The 17038-nt window shown below is 40.7% G+C and overlaps 1 protein-coding gene across 2 annotated transcripts; it reads right to left on the reverse strand.

Moving 5' to 3' along the window:
- Positions 1-760: 760 nt before the first annotated feature.
- Positions 761-15810, reverse strand: LOC311144876 (GDP-L-fucose synthase-like). 2 transcript variants are annotated; one of them, XM_084181040.1, is made up of 10 exons: positions 15651-15810; positions 15004-15118; positions 14020-14148; positions 13665-13738; positions 3242-3375; positions 3077-3141; positions 2913-2979; positions 2734-2813; positions 2326-2425; positions 761-2091 (listed from the first exon to the last, which is right to left on the reverse strand). In XM_084181040.1, exons 1-10 carry the CDS (start codon positions 15803-15805, stop codon positions 2036-2038), a joined length of 975 nt encoding a protein of 324 aa, XP_084037166.1. In that variant the 5' UTR covers positions 15806-15810; the 3' UTR covers positions 761-2035. The 2 variants fall into 2 exon arrangements, with proteins under 2 accessions (XP_084037166.1, XP_084037167.1); XM_084181041.1 differs by lacking the exons at positions 15004-15118; positions 15651-15810 and adding an exon at positions 14462-14567.
- Between the last annotated feature and the right edge of the window lie 1228 nt (positions 15811-17038).

The raw sequence follows: 17038 nt of genomic DNA on the forward strand, positions 1-17038 counted from the left end.
AGTGTGTACTTACTTGGATAAGAGTAGTGTGTACTTACTTGGATAAGAGTAGTGTGTACTTACTTCAGTGACAGTCTACTGTTGGACTGTAGCTCTTCATGCCATAGAGAAGTGGTTGTGTAGTGAGAAACCATGTTAAACAGAAGTCATGAGTCATTCATCGTTATTCAGCATGACATGACAGGTGTAGGCTTATTAATGGTACACCTGCTTCTTCCTATGCTGAGGAAAATTGCTTAAGATGTGCCAAGTAGAGTCAAATCTACTAATGGCACATCTGACCGTCTATTAATGGCATGATTACTGGCAGATCCCAAACTGATCTTGGTTTCCTCAGTGTTATCGTCAAACCCTGTTGACATTAGAAACTGTCGTGACTCCTAAAAACCTGCTTCTTCCGCTCATGTTTCTACGATTGAGTGATTGTATTTTTTACAATGACATGGAGCGACAGCGATGTCATAAATCTCAAAATTCTTCAGGAAGTTGACTTTATATTACAGTGTCTGATGGCTCTACATAGGTAGGCCTATTCTTCTAGTTTATGTTCATCCCAGATAAATCACATGGTGTGTCTATCTTCTTTTAATACAAACCAGTATTATTATCTGCAGTGTCTGGACCAAGGCCAGTGAATGATGAGAAACAGTTGGCTCCAATGATTAGATCCAGGCTACTTTACTGTAGGCTTATACTTGTTGTTTTGTAGTGAGAAATACAGTATCACTCTCCTCAACGACTCTGACACCTCATTCTTACATCAAGAAAAAGCCCTTTAATATTTTTGTCAATATTCAATCACAAATAGATCATACACTTCAACTATATATTTTAGATATTGAAATAAAAATGTGATATATTTGAGTGTAAACACATTACCCTGCAGTATTGCTCATAGTAACTGGTAGTCATAGGTGATCAGGTGGCTGGACCGTTTCAGCCACCGTCAGGGAAGGACATAATCAGGGATTGACCTTAAGGGTTGCCCTATTGCCTGGAGCAAGTGAACTGAGCAGTCGGGCAAGTTGAACCTGCTCTGAGTAGACCTAGCCTAAAACTGATCATTCTGGTTCATCCCCATTGTTTAAGTGAAAGACTGACAATTGATGGCATTTATGGCCGCCGGACAAGTTGAACCTGCTCTGTGGTTGCCCCATTAGGCAGGTGATTTTTTAAAGCTGAATTTCAGTAGCCTAACATAGGGGCTACACTGGGGCTTTTTTGACCTGCTACACTGGAAGCGTAACTTTTGGTCAGGGCGAGCAGAGCACCAGCCAATACTATATCCTATTGCTCTCGGGTGTGAGCTGTGCTTTGAAATCTAAGTCTCCCCCAGAGCTGGTACAATTACAACCAGGTTGTCGGAGGGTCTCACGCTCTGCAAAAGTTACGCATCCAAACAGATTTTTCTGCTTCCTAGCATGCTAGCAGATACCCATAGACTTCCAGTCATTGCACTAATGCTAGTTAGCATTGGCTCACGAAACTACCTCTAAGTTCCTTTATACTGGACATAGAGACATAAAAATGGTATCCACAAGTTCAACTAACTCTGGGGAAGTAGATAAAGTGCCTCATTGCCAAAATCCCCAAGTATCCCTTTAATTGATCATTTTGCATGTAAACAACTACATAAAAATTTTCTGGCAAGTGACAATAATCATCAGGCAACCACCAAAAATATACTGCTGTCCGATGGACAAGAGCCTTTTAGACCTTAATGTCAATCCCTGACATCAACGGTGCAAATAGAGGAGAGGATCCAAAATTGCTTCCAGACAGTGCTGGGGAGAACAACAAGGTGGGGTATACCTGCCTCCACTTTCACAGAGATTGTGAGTGCTGTGTGCCTTTCCTTCATGACCACTGATCTGACAGAAATTAACCGGCCATATGGTGAAACCTATCCAGAACGTTCACTTATCAGTTGACATGAAGGAAAGGACACAAGAGAAGGAAGGCACAGTAGTAGTATTGGGACGTAGCCCTAGTCTTTTTCATTAAACAATCTTCATGTCTCTATCTTCATTGGTCTTCATGTTCGGGCTATGTCGTAGTTGTTCACGAACCAATCACAGGTCTTCTTGATACCTGTAGGGGAGGAGAGACACAATCTGTCATATATGGATACTGTGCATTTTGGAAGAGTGGTTTAATTACCATGAACGTTCCTTTCATCATAATCATAAAACTATTGATAACCGGATAGGTATCAAATATCATGTGGTAATGTGTCAGTGTTATTTACAAGGCAACTAATTCCCACTACAATATTGAGTTGTTTTCTGGACAGAAAATGCATCCCTCAGTGTTTTGATCTCTGACCTTCAGAGAGCGGCGTGAAGGTGAAGTCAGGGAGGTAGCGTCGCAGCTTGGCATTGCTGGCCGTCTTCTTCATCTGACCGTCTGACTTGCTGGTGTCGAACTGATGTCATAGGTCAAGGGTCACAATAGGCAAAGGACAGGGAGATTACATAGTTACAGTACAACAGATATGGGGGGTAGCCAGCCCGAGTGGGCTTTTAACCTACTACAACTGTAAGTCTGTCAGTCCAACAGGTGTAATGAACCTCTAGATGTGGTTGCTGGTGTTGTACTAAGGATTCTACTAGATTGGCTCTAGACACTGATCTAAGGTCAAACTTGAGGTTTGGATTTGGGGAGGATATGCTGATCGTAGATCTGTGCCTGGGGGCAACTCCTATCAGGAGTATACAGCCTATGGAAGGATACAACTATTTGACCTTTGAAGTCCAGGGCATCTGCGATCATCTCTACGGAGTCCTTGATGGAGAGCTCCTCCTCCTCCCCCACTGTGAGAGACAAGTGTCAAAGGAGATTGGTCCAGTTGCATACTGTACACACACATTGACTGATCACCCACCCACCCACACACACCATGTTGGACTCACCAGAGAGAATGATGGGGTCAATGTCATCATACTCCCGCAGCACCCAGAGGAACAGACGCGCTACATCCTGAGAGAACACACACACACACACTGATGTAATGCATACACGCACATATCTGACATGCACTGACACACACACACACAGAGTAATTCACTAAACATACCAGAGAGTAGATGAATTGTCTCCTGGGTGTTCCGGAGCCCCACACCTGTAGAGGGGTTCCCTCCTCTGTCAGAAGGAGAGTAGAAAGGAGTAAGTGTGTGTGTGTGTGTGTGTGTGTGTGTGTATTTGCGTGAGTGCGTACAAGTAGTGTGTGTGTGTTACTTACTTTTAGCAGCATGTGTCTTGTGCATGAGTGCCGACAGCACGTGACCATTTTCAAAGTTGAAGTTGTCATAGGGACCATACACGTTAGTCGGGATTACGGCGGTGTAGCGACGCCCATGCTGTGCAAAGTATCCCCTGTTGTCAATCAAGCCCACACACACATACAAACACAAACACACACACAATCATTTTTACTTTCCCGTTGAAAAACAATATTCCAAGTATACATACAGTAAAAGGTACACACCCTTAAGGGTAAAAACATATATTTTTTGCAAAATTGTGTTTTTTTCAACACAATGGCAGGAGTTGGCAAGTCAAGGGGTTGGGATGATGGAAAACGGCTGTGTTTATTTTCCCTTTTGTACTATTTGCACATCATTACAACACTGTATATAGACATAATATGACACTTGTAATGTCTTTATTCTTTTGGAACTTTTGTGAGTGTAATGTTTACTGTTAACTTTGTATTGTTTATTTCACTTTTGTTTATTATCTATTTCACTTGCTTTGGCAATGTAAACACATGTTTCCCATTCTAATAAAGCCCCTTAAATTGAAATTGGATGCACACTGATGTCATTAGCCTTCCCCCTTGCTTCCCAGAACAATAGAAGAGCAATAGAGGACAAAAGAGGAAAGGCCCACCCCCCACTTCCCAGCTAGCATATTTGGTTCCTTGGAAGTTGTGGGAACCTACGTTTTTGGTTTCCCATTGGTTCTGGGAACAAAGCCATAAGTTTCCTGACTGGTGAAACTGACATTTTTTAAACGTTCTGAAAACGAAAGTGAAAATGTTGCCTGTTTTGGGAACATTCATTTTTTGGTTGCAGGGAAGTTATGAGAACGTTTTCCTATGGTTCCCTGAAAGTTTTCCTGGGAGGTTTTATTAATGTTCTGAGAACAGAAATTATAGGTTTTTTGAAGGTAATTAAATAACGTTCTGAGAACATGTTTCAATAAAACTTTTAATAACACTGCTATGATAGGTTAATTGTTTTGAACACCAAGCACAGATGGGACACATGGAAATGTATTTGCTTAGGCATTAATCATGCAAACACATCTCTTTTTTATTGTGGCACGGACCCAGTGAGATTTGAACCTATGATCTTCTGTTTGCAATCTATGGAATTAGTCAACTGCGCCACCAGGATTTAGCTAGCATGCCATATTTTGTAACTTATACAAAGCTGTTCATTTTAGTCTATTCAAACAGATCCCATTTCAAATAAAACAAGCACTCATAAAGATCAGGTGTGGCCAATTAGTGAGTGGGGCCAACATACCTGAACTCACTTAACAAGATAGAGGATAGAGAGTTTTGTTGATGCTGAGAACAGAATGTATATGTTTATAAATAACATTCTTAGAACGTTCTTGTGGTTTTTATGGAAAGTTTTCTTAATGTTCTGAGAATATGACTAAATCGAACCTTGAGGAAACCTGTTACTTAAAAAAAATATGTTTTGTTTACTTAGTAAATATTTTCTTAATTCTATTTTCAAAAAACTGCATTTTTGGTTAAGGGCTTGCAAGTAAGCATTTCACGGTAAGGTCTACACCTGTTGTATTCGGCGCATGTGACAAATACATTTTGATTTGATTTGCTGAAGTACTGAAATTCCCACAGAAGAATGTTGTTTCTTAATGTTCTCTGAACAATTTGAGAACATTACTTTAAATAGAACCATGAGGAAACCTGTAGGAAACGTTATGCTGAAGTACTGAAATTCCCACCTAAGAAACATATGGTTCTCAGAAATGTATGTGCTAGCTGGGTATTATTGGGGATTTATTATTCTCCTAAATTGATGGGATGACTAACTTAGAAAGAATGCATTCTTGACTGGGCTAATATAGGTTGTGACACCTGGGGAGGCTGTGATTGATGTGAAGAGCTGTTTTAGGGGGTAAAATAAGATAAGGATTGTGTCTTCAAATGCTAGACTATACTGGTTCTTTGTGATCTGTGAGCCTTCCTTGGACATAGGAATGATGTCTAAGGGAGCTGGCTCTTCTCACTATGATAGGTTGTTATGATAATCTTGTGCCTGGCTGAAGTGTGCAACAAATGGCGCCGAGGAGATGAGACCAACCCCTGAACCAACGGATTGGCTGAGAAAGTTTAAACCACACTCAGTCCTCTACTCTAATTGGCCAGCAGAGAAGTGGGAAATTCCCTCTGTCAGAGTATTTGGGTATTGTTTCTGAAACAATGTGTTAGTTGTCTGGAGTGTCCTGCGAGACATCTCAGAGAGCCCGTATATACGAAACATTATATTTACCATTGAAGGTTTATGCATTAATTAAAATAACTAGTATATCTTAGAAGTCGTGTTGACCTCTTTTGTTCCTAATACCAGATTTGAATTGACGCAATTTCTAACAATTGGTGACCCCGACGCGGTCTGGTAGAAGGGACTTTGCTGGGTAATGTCCGGCACATTTGGTCAACTCTTTCATCGAACCGTATGTTTCACAAACTGCCCGGGCTTCTAAAAAGGTAAGCAGATACCTATTGTTAAATAACTGAAGATCTGCACATTGGCTTTATCCAAATTAATTTTGTGAAACAACTGTCTGATGTAAGTGAACTAAATTATGAAACTAATATGAGTAGATAAGCACAATATTGTGACATGCAAACCTGTGATAAATGTGATGTTTAGACCATGGTACCAGAGAGTGTTGATCTACCGGCAAGGTCCGTAACTATGGATACGGCTAGGTTCAGGAGACAATGCTGACATCTACCGGCAAGGTCCGTAACTGCGAGGGTACGGCTAAGGTTCGGAGATACAGGGAATTATTGGCTAAGGGCGTTGGCTACTGACACATATCCAGAAGAGATATGGCTAGGATCAGAGGAGCGCCAAAATTTTAGTTGAGTATTGTTTCTCTGACACATATCCAGAAGAGATATGGCTAGGTTCTGAGAAAATACTGAAGTCTCCAGGCTAGGATCACCAGGGGTGAGAACTGGAGATACAGGGAATTATTGGCTAAGGGCGTTGGCTACTGACACATATCCATGAGATATGGCCAGGATCAGAGGAGCGCCAAAATTTTAGTTGAGTATTGTTTCTGAGACACATATCCAGAAGAGATATGGCTAGGTTCTGAGGAAAATACTGAAGTCTCTGGACCACAAATGGTGGAACCGTGAGATACAGGGATTAATTTATTAAAGTGTAACGTTGTGGCACATATCCACTGAAGATATGGCTAGGATCATAATGGCCACTTAAATTTTAGATAGTGTTACGCTACTGACACGTATCAGAAGGCTAGATACGGATAGAGTCAGGGGGACACTGGGTGTTGTATGCATGAGTGTGCGAATGATCACAGACGAAATAAAATAGTGAATAGGGGTTATTAAAAATAATAAACCTGTATATTAAGACGTCTGTGGCTGTCCAAACGGTATAATTTGGGAATAAATGTTGGATTTGTGGTTACTCAAACCATATAACCCGTCAGTGACAATCGAAAACATGAAATGAAAAGTGATGAATGAGTGTGACTGAACTAAAACGTTTGAATTGATATATTTGAAATATAACGTTTGGTGTTTGAAATAGCATAATACTGCTTTTGAATAGTTGTGTCGAAACTATTTGGTTTATTATTTGATTTAACGTTTGATGTTGGACCGTGCAAAATACTGGTTAAACAATTAGACCGAAATAATTCGGTTTATAAACGTGCACCAACTTTAACTAATTAGGTGGGAATTATTTGATTTAAATAAATGGACTGGAGTGCTTTGAGTAACGGCGGAATATTGGAGGCGCGCTGGGACGAGAAGCAGCTCCTCACAGCTCCTCAAAAAGGTAGAGTTGCGAGGGGAGGGGCTGGAGAGAGCGAAAGTGTGGCTTTTGGAGCCATGAAAAGACTGGGAGATGGCTGGGAACGCATGTGGGTTTCTGACGAGAAATGTTCTAAACTTGCTCACCCGAGCGTCGTGGGTGAGAAAGTAGAGAATGTTTACATTTGCATTTTTGGTAATTTGGCAGACGCTTTTGTCTAGAGCGATTTATGGGAGCAATTGGGGTTGAGCGCCTTGCTCGAGGGCACATCGGCAGATTTTTTTTTTTAGACCTCTCGGTTGTTGGCGCGGCGCTATTGGTCACTAAACTGCCAGCCGCCCCATATGAGTTAAAGATTGTGGCGTTGTTGGATAATATGATGGCGGAATAAACTGACCATAAGTAATGTTGTTTTAGACGTAATGTATAATATAGTACAAAGCAAATAGAGGGTTAAATTGAACTAATTATCATGGTAGAGCTAACGTAGTACAGTGAGGGAACTTCATTTTGTGTCAGAGGGTAAGATGAGATCATTAATGGTACTATTAGTGGAAATCTATTTATCATTTCAAGGCATGGAGTAACAATCTGCATTTATGAGTGTAAATTCCACGGCTGATGTGTTGATTGAATGGGTACGATGAGTATTTGGTTTGGTAATGTTGAATGGACTATTTGTAGCGAGCGTGTTTAGGGGTAAAATAGAAAAACTAACTTATTCAATAGGGAATCAAAGAGAGAGAGAGTTTTTTGCTGAGGTGAAAGCTACTGCGATTTTCATTTGGTGACGTCACTTGCTCTATGAAATGGGAGTAGTTACTTTGAGAGCATCGCAGATGGTGTGGAGTGACTGGCGATGTCCCTGGTTCGAACACAGGTAGGGACAGTAGACAAAGCTTTCGCAGTGGGGCTATATACCTAGATTACTATGTGGATTGAGAAATGTGAAAGGTTGAATTAGATAGCTTAAATAGAAGTATTCTAGAAAAGTCTATGAAAATATGTTATAAGGTTACCATGCGCTCTCCCCGAAGGAGCAAGGGGAGGGTGAGAGGCAGTACAGTTCAGATGGTAGGAACATCATTAAACGTATGCTGATAAACGATAGCAAGTATTTGTTTTATTAATTAGGGCCTAATCAGAGAGAACAGTTAAGTAAATTGAATAGCGAACTGAAATGGGTTAGCGGGGAAATACAAGATAGATGGACCATTTTAAAACGATAATTTATTTTGGTTAGGATGAAAGTATGCATTGGCTGTTGTGCTGGGGAATGGCGCCAGCCTGTGGTGGGTTATGGATTTGTTACATAAACTTATATTTTGGACTGGGGTGATGGAATAGGCTACAATTGTAGCATTATCAGAAAAAAGACACAATTGTTGTTGATAGTTGTTACGGTTATTATCATTGATCCAGTAATGATATAAGGATAGTAGAGGAAGGCAGGGGATTTAATCTCATTTAGGGAAGTTATATTAGGAAGAAAATACCATTAAATGAGGGAACATTTGATGTAACCGTGATTGTATTGGCTAAAAACTCAAATATGACATTTACAGGGGAGACAGGAACAATAGAAGGGGAGACAGATTTTCCTAGGGCGTTGAATAAATAATTGATAAATGGATCATTTGAGATGAGATCACATGTAGCAGAGTTAGGTTAATCAATTAAATAATCATTGTATACTCTAGGAATTTTGAGTGGTTTACTGGATTAGATATGAGGAATTAGAATGATACAAACAATTATTCATGGGTTAAGACTGGGAATATCTATCATGTTTTGTGTGTACTACCATCTTTAGATTATAACTAGGAGAAAGAGATTAGCTCATCTCAGTTAGGCAGTATTTAGGTCATAAAAGTGAGCTATCAAATTGAGTGAGGCCTGGCTATTTGTGATTGTTGTTTTTTCAAATTGGGTTAAAATGGGTTCACAGAGCCAGAGGCTGTACAGAGAAAGGTGGAGCCCCCATGTTTCCCTAGTGAAAGAACATTCAGAGGAATGGTTATCACTAGGTAAATGGATAAAACAGGGGAAAAACATTACTGACTGGCAGAATACACCAAATGGGGATCAGTATGGCCACTCCACTGGGAGATATAGAAGAAAGTTAATTTGAGAGCAAAAACCCAGCCCAGTGTCCATCTGGAGATAAGTTTTAACGGATGACAGGAAGATATTTTCTTAACTTAGGAACAGGAGGCTGAGTTAGAAGCAATTCCGTTCAAATTATGGTCACAAGGACAACAGATGTAGGACTAATTAAGGGGGTAGCTCCAGTACAAGTGATTCCTCGATTCGATAATAGACCATACCAAAAGCAATATACTATGAAACCAGAAGCAATAAAAGGGATAACACCTACATTTGAGCATTTACTTAAGGGGGGGGTGATAATTCCTGGAGATGAGGTACAATGAAACTCTCCAATATTTCCTGGTAGAAAGGAGGCACCTAGCGCCGACTGGAGGATGGTCATGGACTTACAGTTAGTTTCAGAAAGTCTTACAATCTTAGCCCAGGCTATAACTAAGAATTTGGGAAAGTTCGAACCTAGGGAAGGAAGCAAATGTTAGTTTATATAGATGATATTCTATTGGCTAATCCCACTCAGGAGGGATGTAAGGGGGATACAATCCAATTGTTAACCTTCCTGGCAGAACAGGGACACAAAGTGAGCAAAAAGAAACTTCAACTTTGGTAGAGTGAGGTCATTTACCTAGGACACACTATAACACAGGAGGGGCGAATGTTAAATTCATCCAGGAAAACTGCTATATTTAAAGCGCCAAAACCGTTAAAACAAAAAACAAATGATGAGCTTTTTGTTAATGATAAAGTGCTGTAAAGTTTGCGTACTCCATTATGTACTGCATACGGGTAAATTAAGTGATCTTATCTATGGGAAGGCAATGGCAGCCCATGGTAAAATCATTTGGAACTCTAAGGAGGCATACATACATCAGGGATGTTATCCAAATGGTAGAGAGTAATGAGGGATATGACATTGGTAGTGAATTAAAGATGATGAGGTTTTTTGGTGGGCTATTAGATATAACTGGGTTAATCATGAACATAGAGATTTTTATTCTTTGTTGCTAGACAGAAGACTTAGGTGACTTAAAAAATAGACTTGTCATGTCCAACAATTAGTCTTCAGGTCAAGCCCGGGAGAGCCTGGGTAGAACAGAGTTTGAACTAAACATAAGTGTTTTTACAAGATAAAGAGATTGATTGATTGGATTACTAATTGATTCTGAACTGGATGAAAGTTGAATTTAACTGCCATAAAAGACAAAGGAAGTGGGAGGAGCAATAAAGAAGCAAAAGATAATCCCAAAAATGAAAGGCATGGCAATAGGATGATAAGTTACATAAGGAATGGTTTAGAAAGGTGGTAATATTGACACATGGGCAAATCATGTGTCAAAAAGGGGGAGTGATAGGATTAAATAATATTGATAGGATTAAATAAAAATACTTAAAAAGAAAAAACAACAATAGAAATTGAGAGCTGAACATGTATGTGTGAAGATAGTTTATTAACCACACCTGTATGTCAGAGGTTTTGTGCCCCACAGGTGAACTAAAGGAGAAGGTGACCCACTCTATCACACCAGGAGACTGGGTGTGGATCCAGTCCCTAAAAGAAGAAAAACTGGAAGCAGGCCTGTTGGGAAGGGCCCTATCAAGTCCTATTAGATCCATCTGGGTGCATGTCACACACTGCAAAAAGATAAACCCAGTTACACCTGATGAACAAACATAGAGTTAGGAGAAAGATCCGATCACCATTAGGGCTCGGGGGTTGGCTCCTTAACGAAGATTCCCTTACCCTGTCTGATCATCCCTGTGTGAGTTTGGTAGAAGGTGAAGTAATGGGTTGGCATCTGACATGTTCTCAGGGCAAGGGTGGGGATTCACAGGTCTCCTGACGGTAGGTAGCTGTCTGATTGTGGGGGCCATATTCCTAACACACTCAAACCCTTCTGATCAGCCAAAAGTAGTAGTTAACCTAATACAAGTTGATAAAATAATACCTGAGCACAGTCTATGAAGGCATAGGAGACAGCTAGACGTAGGGAAAGGAGAAGATTAGGGACTTTAGGGGAGGACATCACTATATGTGTGTCGCCGTGTACATCCTGGGACTATGTAGTTGCTCATGTCGAGAGCGTGGGGGATGTGTAGGTCTCCGTGCACAGTTTGGGGACAGGTGTAGTGTTGTGAGGGTAGGGAATTACCAGAAATGGCAGTGCGACCCATAGAAGGGTAGGTACTGTCTGAAAGTCTGAAGTACGCAAAAACAGGTTTATCCTCCATACAAGCCACCTGGGAATGTGGTGAAAGAGTCTTGTAGTAACTTGAACTATCTGTATCCCCCGATAACAAAGTCATTCCGACCTAGGTTGCCTACGTTTGAAGTCTCAGGGGATTCTAATTGTTTTTCTAGGACTAGTAAGATAGGATATAGAGTAGGGCATCTTAGCTCTGCTCCTACACAGAGAATATCACAACTGAAAGAGAACATGACTAATCTCTCCTCTTTGTTGCAGCCAGAGGATTGTAGGAACTAAAACCAGGCCCGTGCTGACATCTGATGGTTGTGTGGTGATAACTGATTGTGAACTCAACTACATTTGTAAACAATCAAACGTGTCAGAGACTGGTGAGTTGTCACGTAGAAAGTAGGACCTCCTCCCGGGATCCTTTGATGAAAGGATCCTGTGATGGGATAGGAGTACCTCGAGAGGTTCCAGAACATTTCAAAGCTAGGAATCAGATCGCAGTTGAGTTTGAATCAAGTATTTTTTGGTGGTCAACAATTAATAAAAACGTAGATTGGATAAATTATATTTACTATAACCAGCAAAGATTTATAAACCACACTCGTGATGCAATAAAGCGATTAGATGAGCAGACAGCGGCAACTATCTTAATGACAAGGCAGAATAGAATAGCTTTAGATATGCTTCTGGCTGAGAGGGGCGGAGTTTGTGTTCTGTTTGGATCTATGTGCTGTATTTTCATCCTCAAACAATATAGCACCGGACGGGTCAGTGACAAAAGAGCTTCAGGGGAGTAACTACACTGACGAACAAACTGGCTGAGAACTCTGATATTGATAGCTCCATAAATGGTTGGTTTGATAACATATTTGATAAATGGAAAACTATTGTTGTAACTATTCTGGGTGAAGTTATAGCTTCTATGGGTATACTTGTTCTTTGTGGATGTTGTCTTATTTCCTGTGTCTGAGGTTTGGTGAGAAAGGAGATGGGGAAGGTGATTTCCCAACAGATGGTGAGATATGGCCCAATCCTGGACTCCAACCTAGGAATGGAGGATATGACCTACCAGGCTTGGTGGAGTGACACTAGAGGGTGTCTAAAGGGGGCCAAAATATACTTCTCTGTTTGTGTTTTATGTTCTAATAGTCTTATGTTTTGTGTTCTATTAATCCTGTGTTTTATGCTTTATTAATCAAGTTAATCATGTGAATGTTTGTCTTTCCTTATGTGATGGTTTGAAGTTCCTTGGTGACTGATAACAATTTGCAAGTTGGGTGTAGATGGACTGAGGGTTTGAATTTTTTTGTATCATTATGGCCTATTAATAAAAGTGTGATTTTTTGTTTGTATTGTATTATAATGAATGACAATCTGTGTTTTCTTATTTTTGAATCACACCTTATTAGGTGTGAAAAGGGGGACTATTGGGGATTTATTATTCTCCTAAATTGATGGGATGACTAACTTAGAAAGAATGCATTCTTGACTGGGCTAATATAGGTTGTGACACTTGGGGAGGCTGTGATTGATGTGAAGAGCTGTTTTAGGGGGTAAAATAAGATAAGGATTGTGTCTTCAAATGCTAGACTATACTGGTTCTTTGTGATCTGTGAGCCTTCCTTGGACATAGGAATGATGTCTAAGGGAGCTGGCTCTTCTCACTATGATAGGTTGTTATGATAATCTTGTGCCTGGCTGAAGTGTGCAACAAATGGCGCCGAGGAGATGAGACCAACCCCTGAACCAACGGATTGGCTGAGAAAGTTTAAACCACACTCAGTCCTCTACTCTAATTGGCCAGCAGAGAAGTGGGAAATTCCCTCTGTCAGAGTATTTGGGTATTGTTTCTGAAACAATGTGTTAGTTGTCTGGAGTGTCCTGCGAGACATCTCAGAGAGCCCGTATATACGAAACATCATATTTACCATTGAAGATTTATGCATTAATTAAAATAACTAGTATATCTTAGAAGTCGTGTTGACCTCTTTTGTTCCTAATACCAGATTTGAATTGACGCAATTTCTAACAGTATCCTGCACGATTCCCAGAACATTGTCGGAAGGTTATAATGAAAATAAACATTGGACAACCACGCTCTCACCAAGCTCTAAGAAACATATGGTTCTCAGAACATTATGTGCTAGCTAGGTTGTGTCATGTAATGAGGGACCTGTACCAGCTACTGAAATGCACCTTTTGTTAAGTAAATCAGGTGATAAATGAGGTGCTAGGGAGGCTGGAGTGGGTCTTTAAACTGTGTGCTAATGTACCTGCACAGGTAACCGATTAGTCACCAGCTCACCTGTTCTGAATATCAATCATTCTTTTGGCATGTGAGTAGCCAAAGTTTGAGTCGTGTGGAGGCCCATTGTGGATCTGTGTGAAGGGGAGGAAAGCATGAGTGATCATACACCAGCTTTTCTTAAAAATCACATTTTGAAGGGCCAGAGGTTCCCAAACATACAGTAGTTATACTGTCACTGGGCACATAGGCTTCCTATACTGTTGATCTCCTTCTTTTGACTAGGGCCATTAGGGCTCTGGTCAAAAGTAATGCACTATATAGTGAATTGGGTGCCATGCGATGCAACCCTAGTATTTTAGTATTAAACTCAACATGCTCTCATTGATAGGGTCTTATTGGTTGTTCAACTCACCATGCTCTCATCGATAGGGTAGGTGGTCTTGTCAGGAAAAATGCAGCTGGACAGGCAGGACACCACCTTGATGACGCCCATTTCGTGAGACGTCTGCAGCACGTTGTCATTGATGCGAAGGTTGTCCCTCTGTGAAGGCAAAACACTGTGGTCTCAATTCAATCAAACCCGTTTTACGGCTTTACACAATAACTTGTTTTCCCACAAATGAATTCAAAGAATGTATTTGGATACTGTGATAACAAGCTCCCCTGTAAACTCTCCTCACAGATGGATTAATACCCTTTCGGAATAAGATTAAGAAGTGTGGCAACAAAGTCACTGTGTAAACTTCGCTTTGACAAGTTCAACTAAATGTCAGCCTAGATTGTTGCCCAGCCAGGCAAACATGGACATTTATATTTAGTTCATTTAGCAGAATATATTTTCCAGAGCTACTTACAGTCAACCGGTAGCTAGATAAAACAAACCATTTCACGGCAATGCTGTGACAACAAACGTACTGAACAACACAAAACAAACACACTGTATATGACATAACTACACAGAACAAATAGAGTACACACAAATATTTAGTCATATAGTATGTTTCGATGTATCGGTTTTGTGTCATTCAATATTATACTAGGCTATGGGACCAAAAGTCACTGATCTGAACAAAATACTCGACAGAATTGAACACAGAAACGGACCGACCTTTGGACAGTTCAGGCAAAATGCCAGGTGGGCTGGTTCCATCTTCAGCCCATCGGCTTGACTAAATTGGGGGTTTTGTACAGAATGATCATTATTTGGTTAACAATTGGGGCCTCTAGGTTAAAAAATGGGCCAGTGTGGGAGCTTTGAGGAAAAAAATGGTCCGGTGAGTTAGAAATGCCCGGTCCGAATTTCTAGTCCCATCCCTGATTGAACAAATGTACTTTAGGACTGAAACATATAGCCTAGGTATTGAAACAAACTGGGTAGTTAGATAATGAATCTCACCAGAAAGTGTAGGTTCTCCTTCATTTGAAGGTAGAGTCCTCCCACCTTGGCAGCCAGGTGGATGACATGGGTGGGCCGATACTTCTTAAAAACTGCTATTGTCTGTTGTAGATCTCTGGCAGAACATTGTACAACTGTCATCATTCATCATCATCATCATCATCCTATTTAATGGAAAACACATCAATCTCATAAAAGTATGCATGCACAAATGTAATTAGCTAAACATTTAATGTGGTTCCAACAGGAACTATATAGAAACTCTACCTATATACTGTATCTATCCATCAATCCATCTATCTATAGAATTGAATAGAAAATAATTGAATAGCAGAGAATATAATAAGTGAACTTCTTTTTTGGACTTCTTTTATCCATTTCGTTTCTGTTGGAACCACAAAACCAGTCCCAGAAGCAAAAGGGTCATAACAGGAATTTACTAATATTTAAACCAGGGTTTCATACAGTGCAACGTGACATACATTTCCTATAGAAATATGTTATGTAGAACAGACATGCTGGTGTTTCTCGGGCATGTAGACTATGGGATCATGGCATCTCTATATAGATTAGGTCATTTTTATCTGCAACGACCAAGCCTCAGACCAGCTCTGCTGAGAATATGAGGTTTATGTGACATAACTTACACGAGGTTGGCTTCTTTGGAGCAGAGGAAGGTCCACTGTTCGCCCTCGAGACAGCCGCCTTCTTGTTTCACCACGTGCTCGATGGCCTTCCCGACCAATCCGGATCCGCCCGTGACGAGCACGCGCATCGGCGCAGCCTTAGTCTGCGAATCCATCTCTCACTCTGATCAAAGAAAGCTAACTTTTATTTTTCAGTTGTGATATTCACATAACGCTATTACGATGAAGCCCTAAGCAAAGTAGGCTGATACGAATGACAGTGTGATCATGGCCCTATTTATAGCCCACATTAAAACGTAATAATGATGATAATACAAAACTAAGAATAGTTATACATTTAGGCTAATAAGGAATTAATAACATGCTATACATTTTTTTGTCATTTAGCAGACGCTCTTATACAGAGCGACTTTCAGTTAGTGAATACATTTTTTTTTTTTATACTGGCCCCCCGTGGGAATCGAACCCACAACCCTGGCGTTGCAAACGCCATGCTCTATCAACTGAGCTACATCCCTGCCGGCCATTCCCTCCCCTACCCTGGGCCAATTGTGCGCCGCCCATGAGTCTCCCGGTCGCGGCCGGCTGCGACAGAGCCTGGATTCGAACCAGGATCTCTAGTGGCACAGTTAGCACTGCGATGCAGTGCCTTACACCACTGCGCCACTTCAGTACATCAAACGCAAGTTGAAAACGTATTAACACACTTTTCGTTTCGTTTACGATTTCGTTGTAGCCTATTTGTTTAACCATGGAGACTACTTCATTGTATTTATTTCCTGTCTACATTTAATGACTTTTTTATTTTGAAATAAATTCAATTTGGCATATTAAATATTAAGCTCAAGAGTCCAAAACGGAATGAATTGCATTATGATAATGTTAATTTTAGCAAAAGGACAAATAGCTTAAGCCAATACCGACAGATACAGTATTTGATTTTTCAAATTAAAAATATGTGTTTAATCGAAATAATGGTTAGGCTCTGTTATGTATGGTACGACGTGCTGTACGTCGTACTGTATGTTGTTATGGTTTACGACAGTGTGCTGCGTTACGGATGAATGGGTTGTCAGAATGCGTGACACATGTCATTAAACGACAGAGTGATGTTCAATGTGAAACTGTGCAGATGTCCGTTCTTCTACAACTAGGCTAGATATAACATTGGCGACGAAGATGGCTGAATTCAGTTTACCACCGCCAGCACCATTCCTCGCCGTGCCTGGCGAACCTCCAGTCCCGTGGAATAACTGGCTTGATAGTTTTCACACTTATCTAGAAGCTATGGACTTTTCTACAATCTCCGACAAGCGGAGGACAGCACTGCTCCGTCACTGCCTTGGTACAGAGGGACAGAGGATTTTCAGAGCGCTTGGATCGGCTCC

Source organism: Coregonus lavaretus (genome assembly GCF_964263955.1).
Source record: "Coregonus lavaretus genome assembly, chromosome: 17".
In the NCBI taxonomy this organism is placed as follows: Eukaryota; Metazoa; Chordata; class Actinopteri; order Salmoniformes; family Salmonidae; genus Coregonus; species Coregonus lavaretus.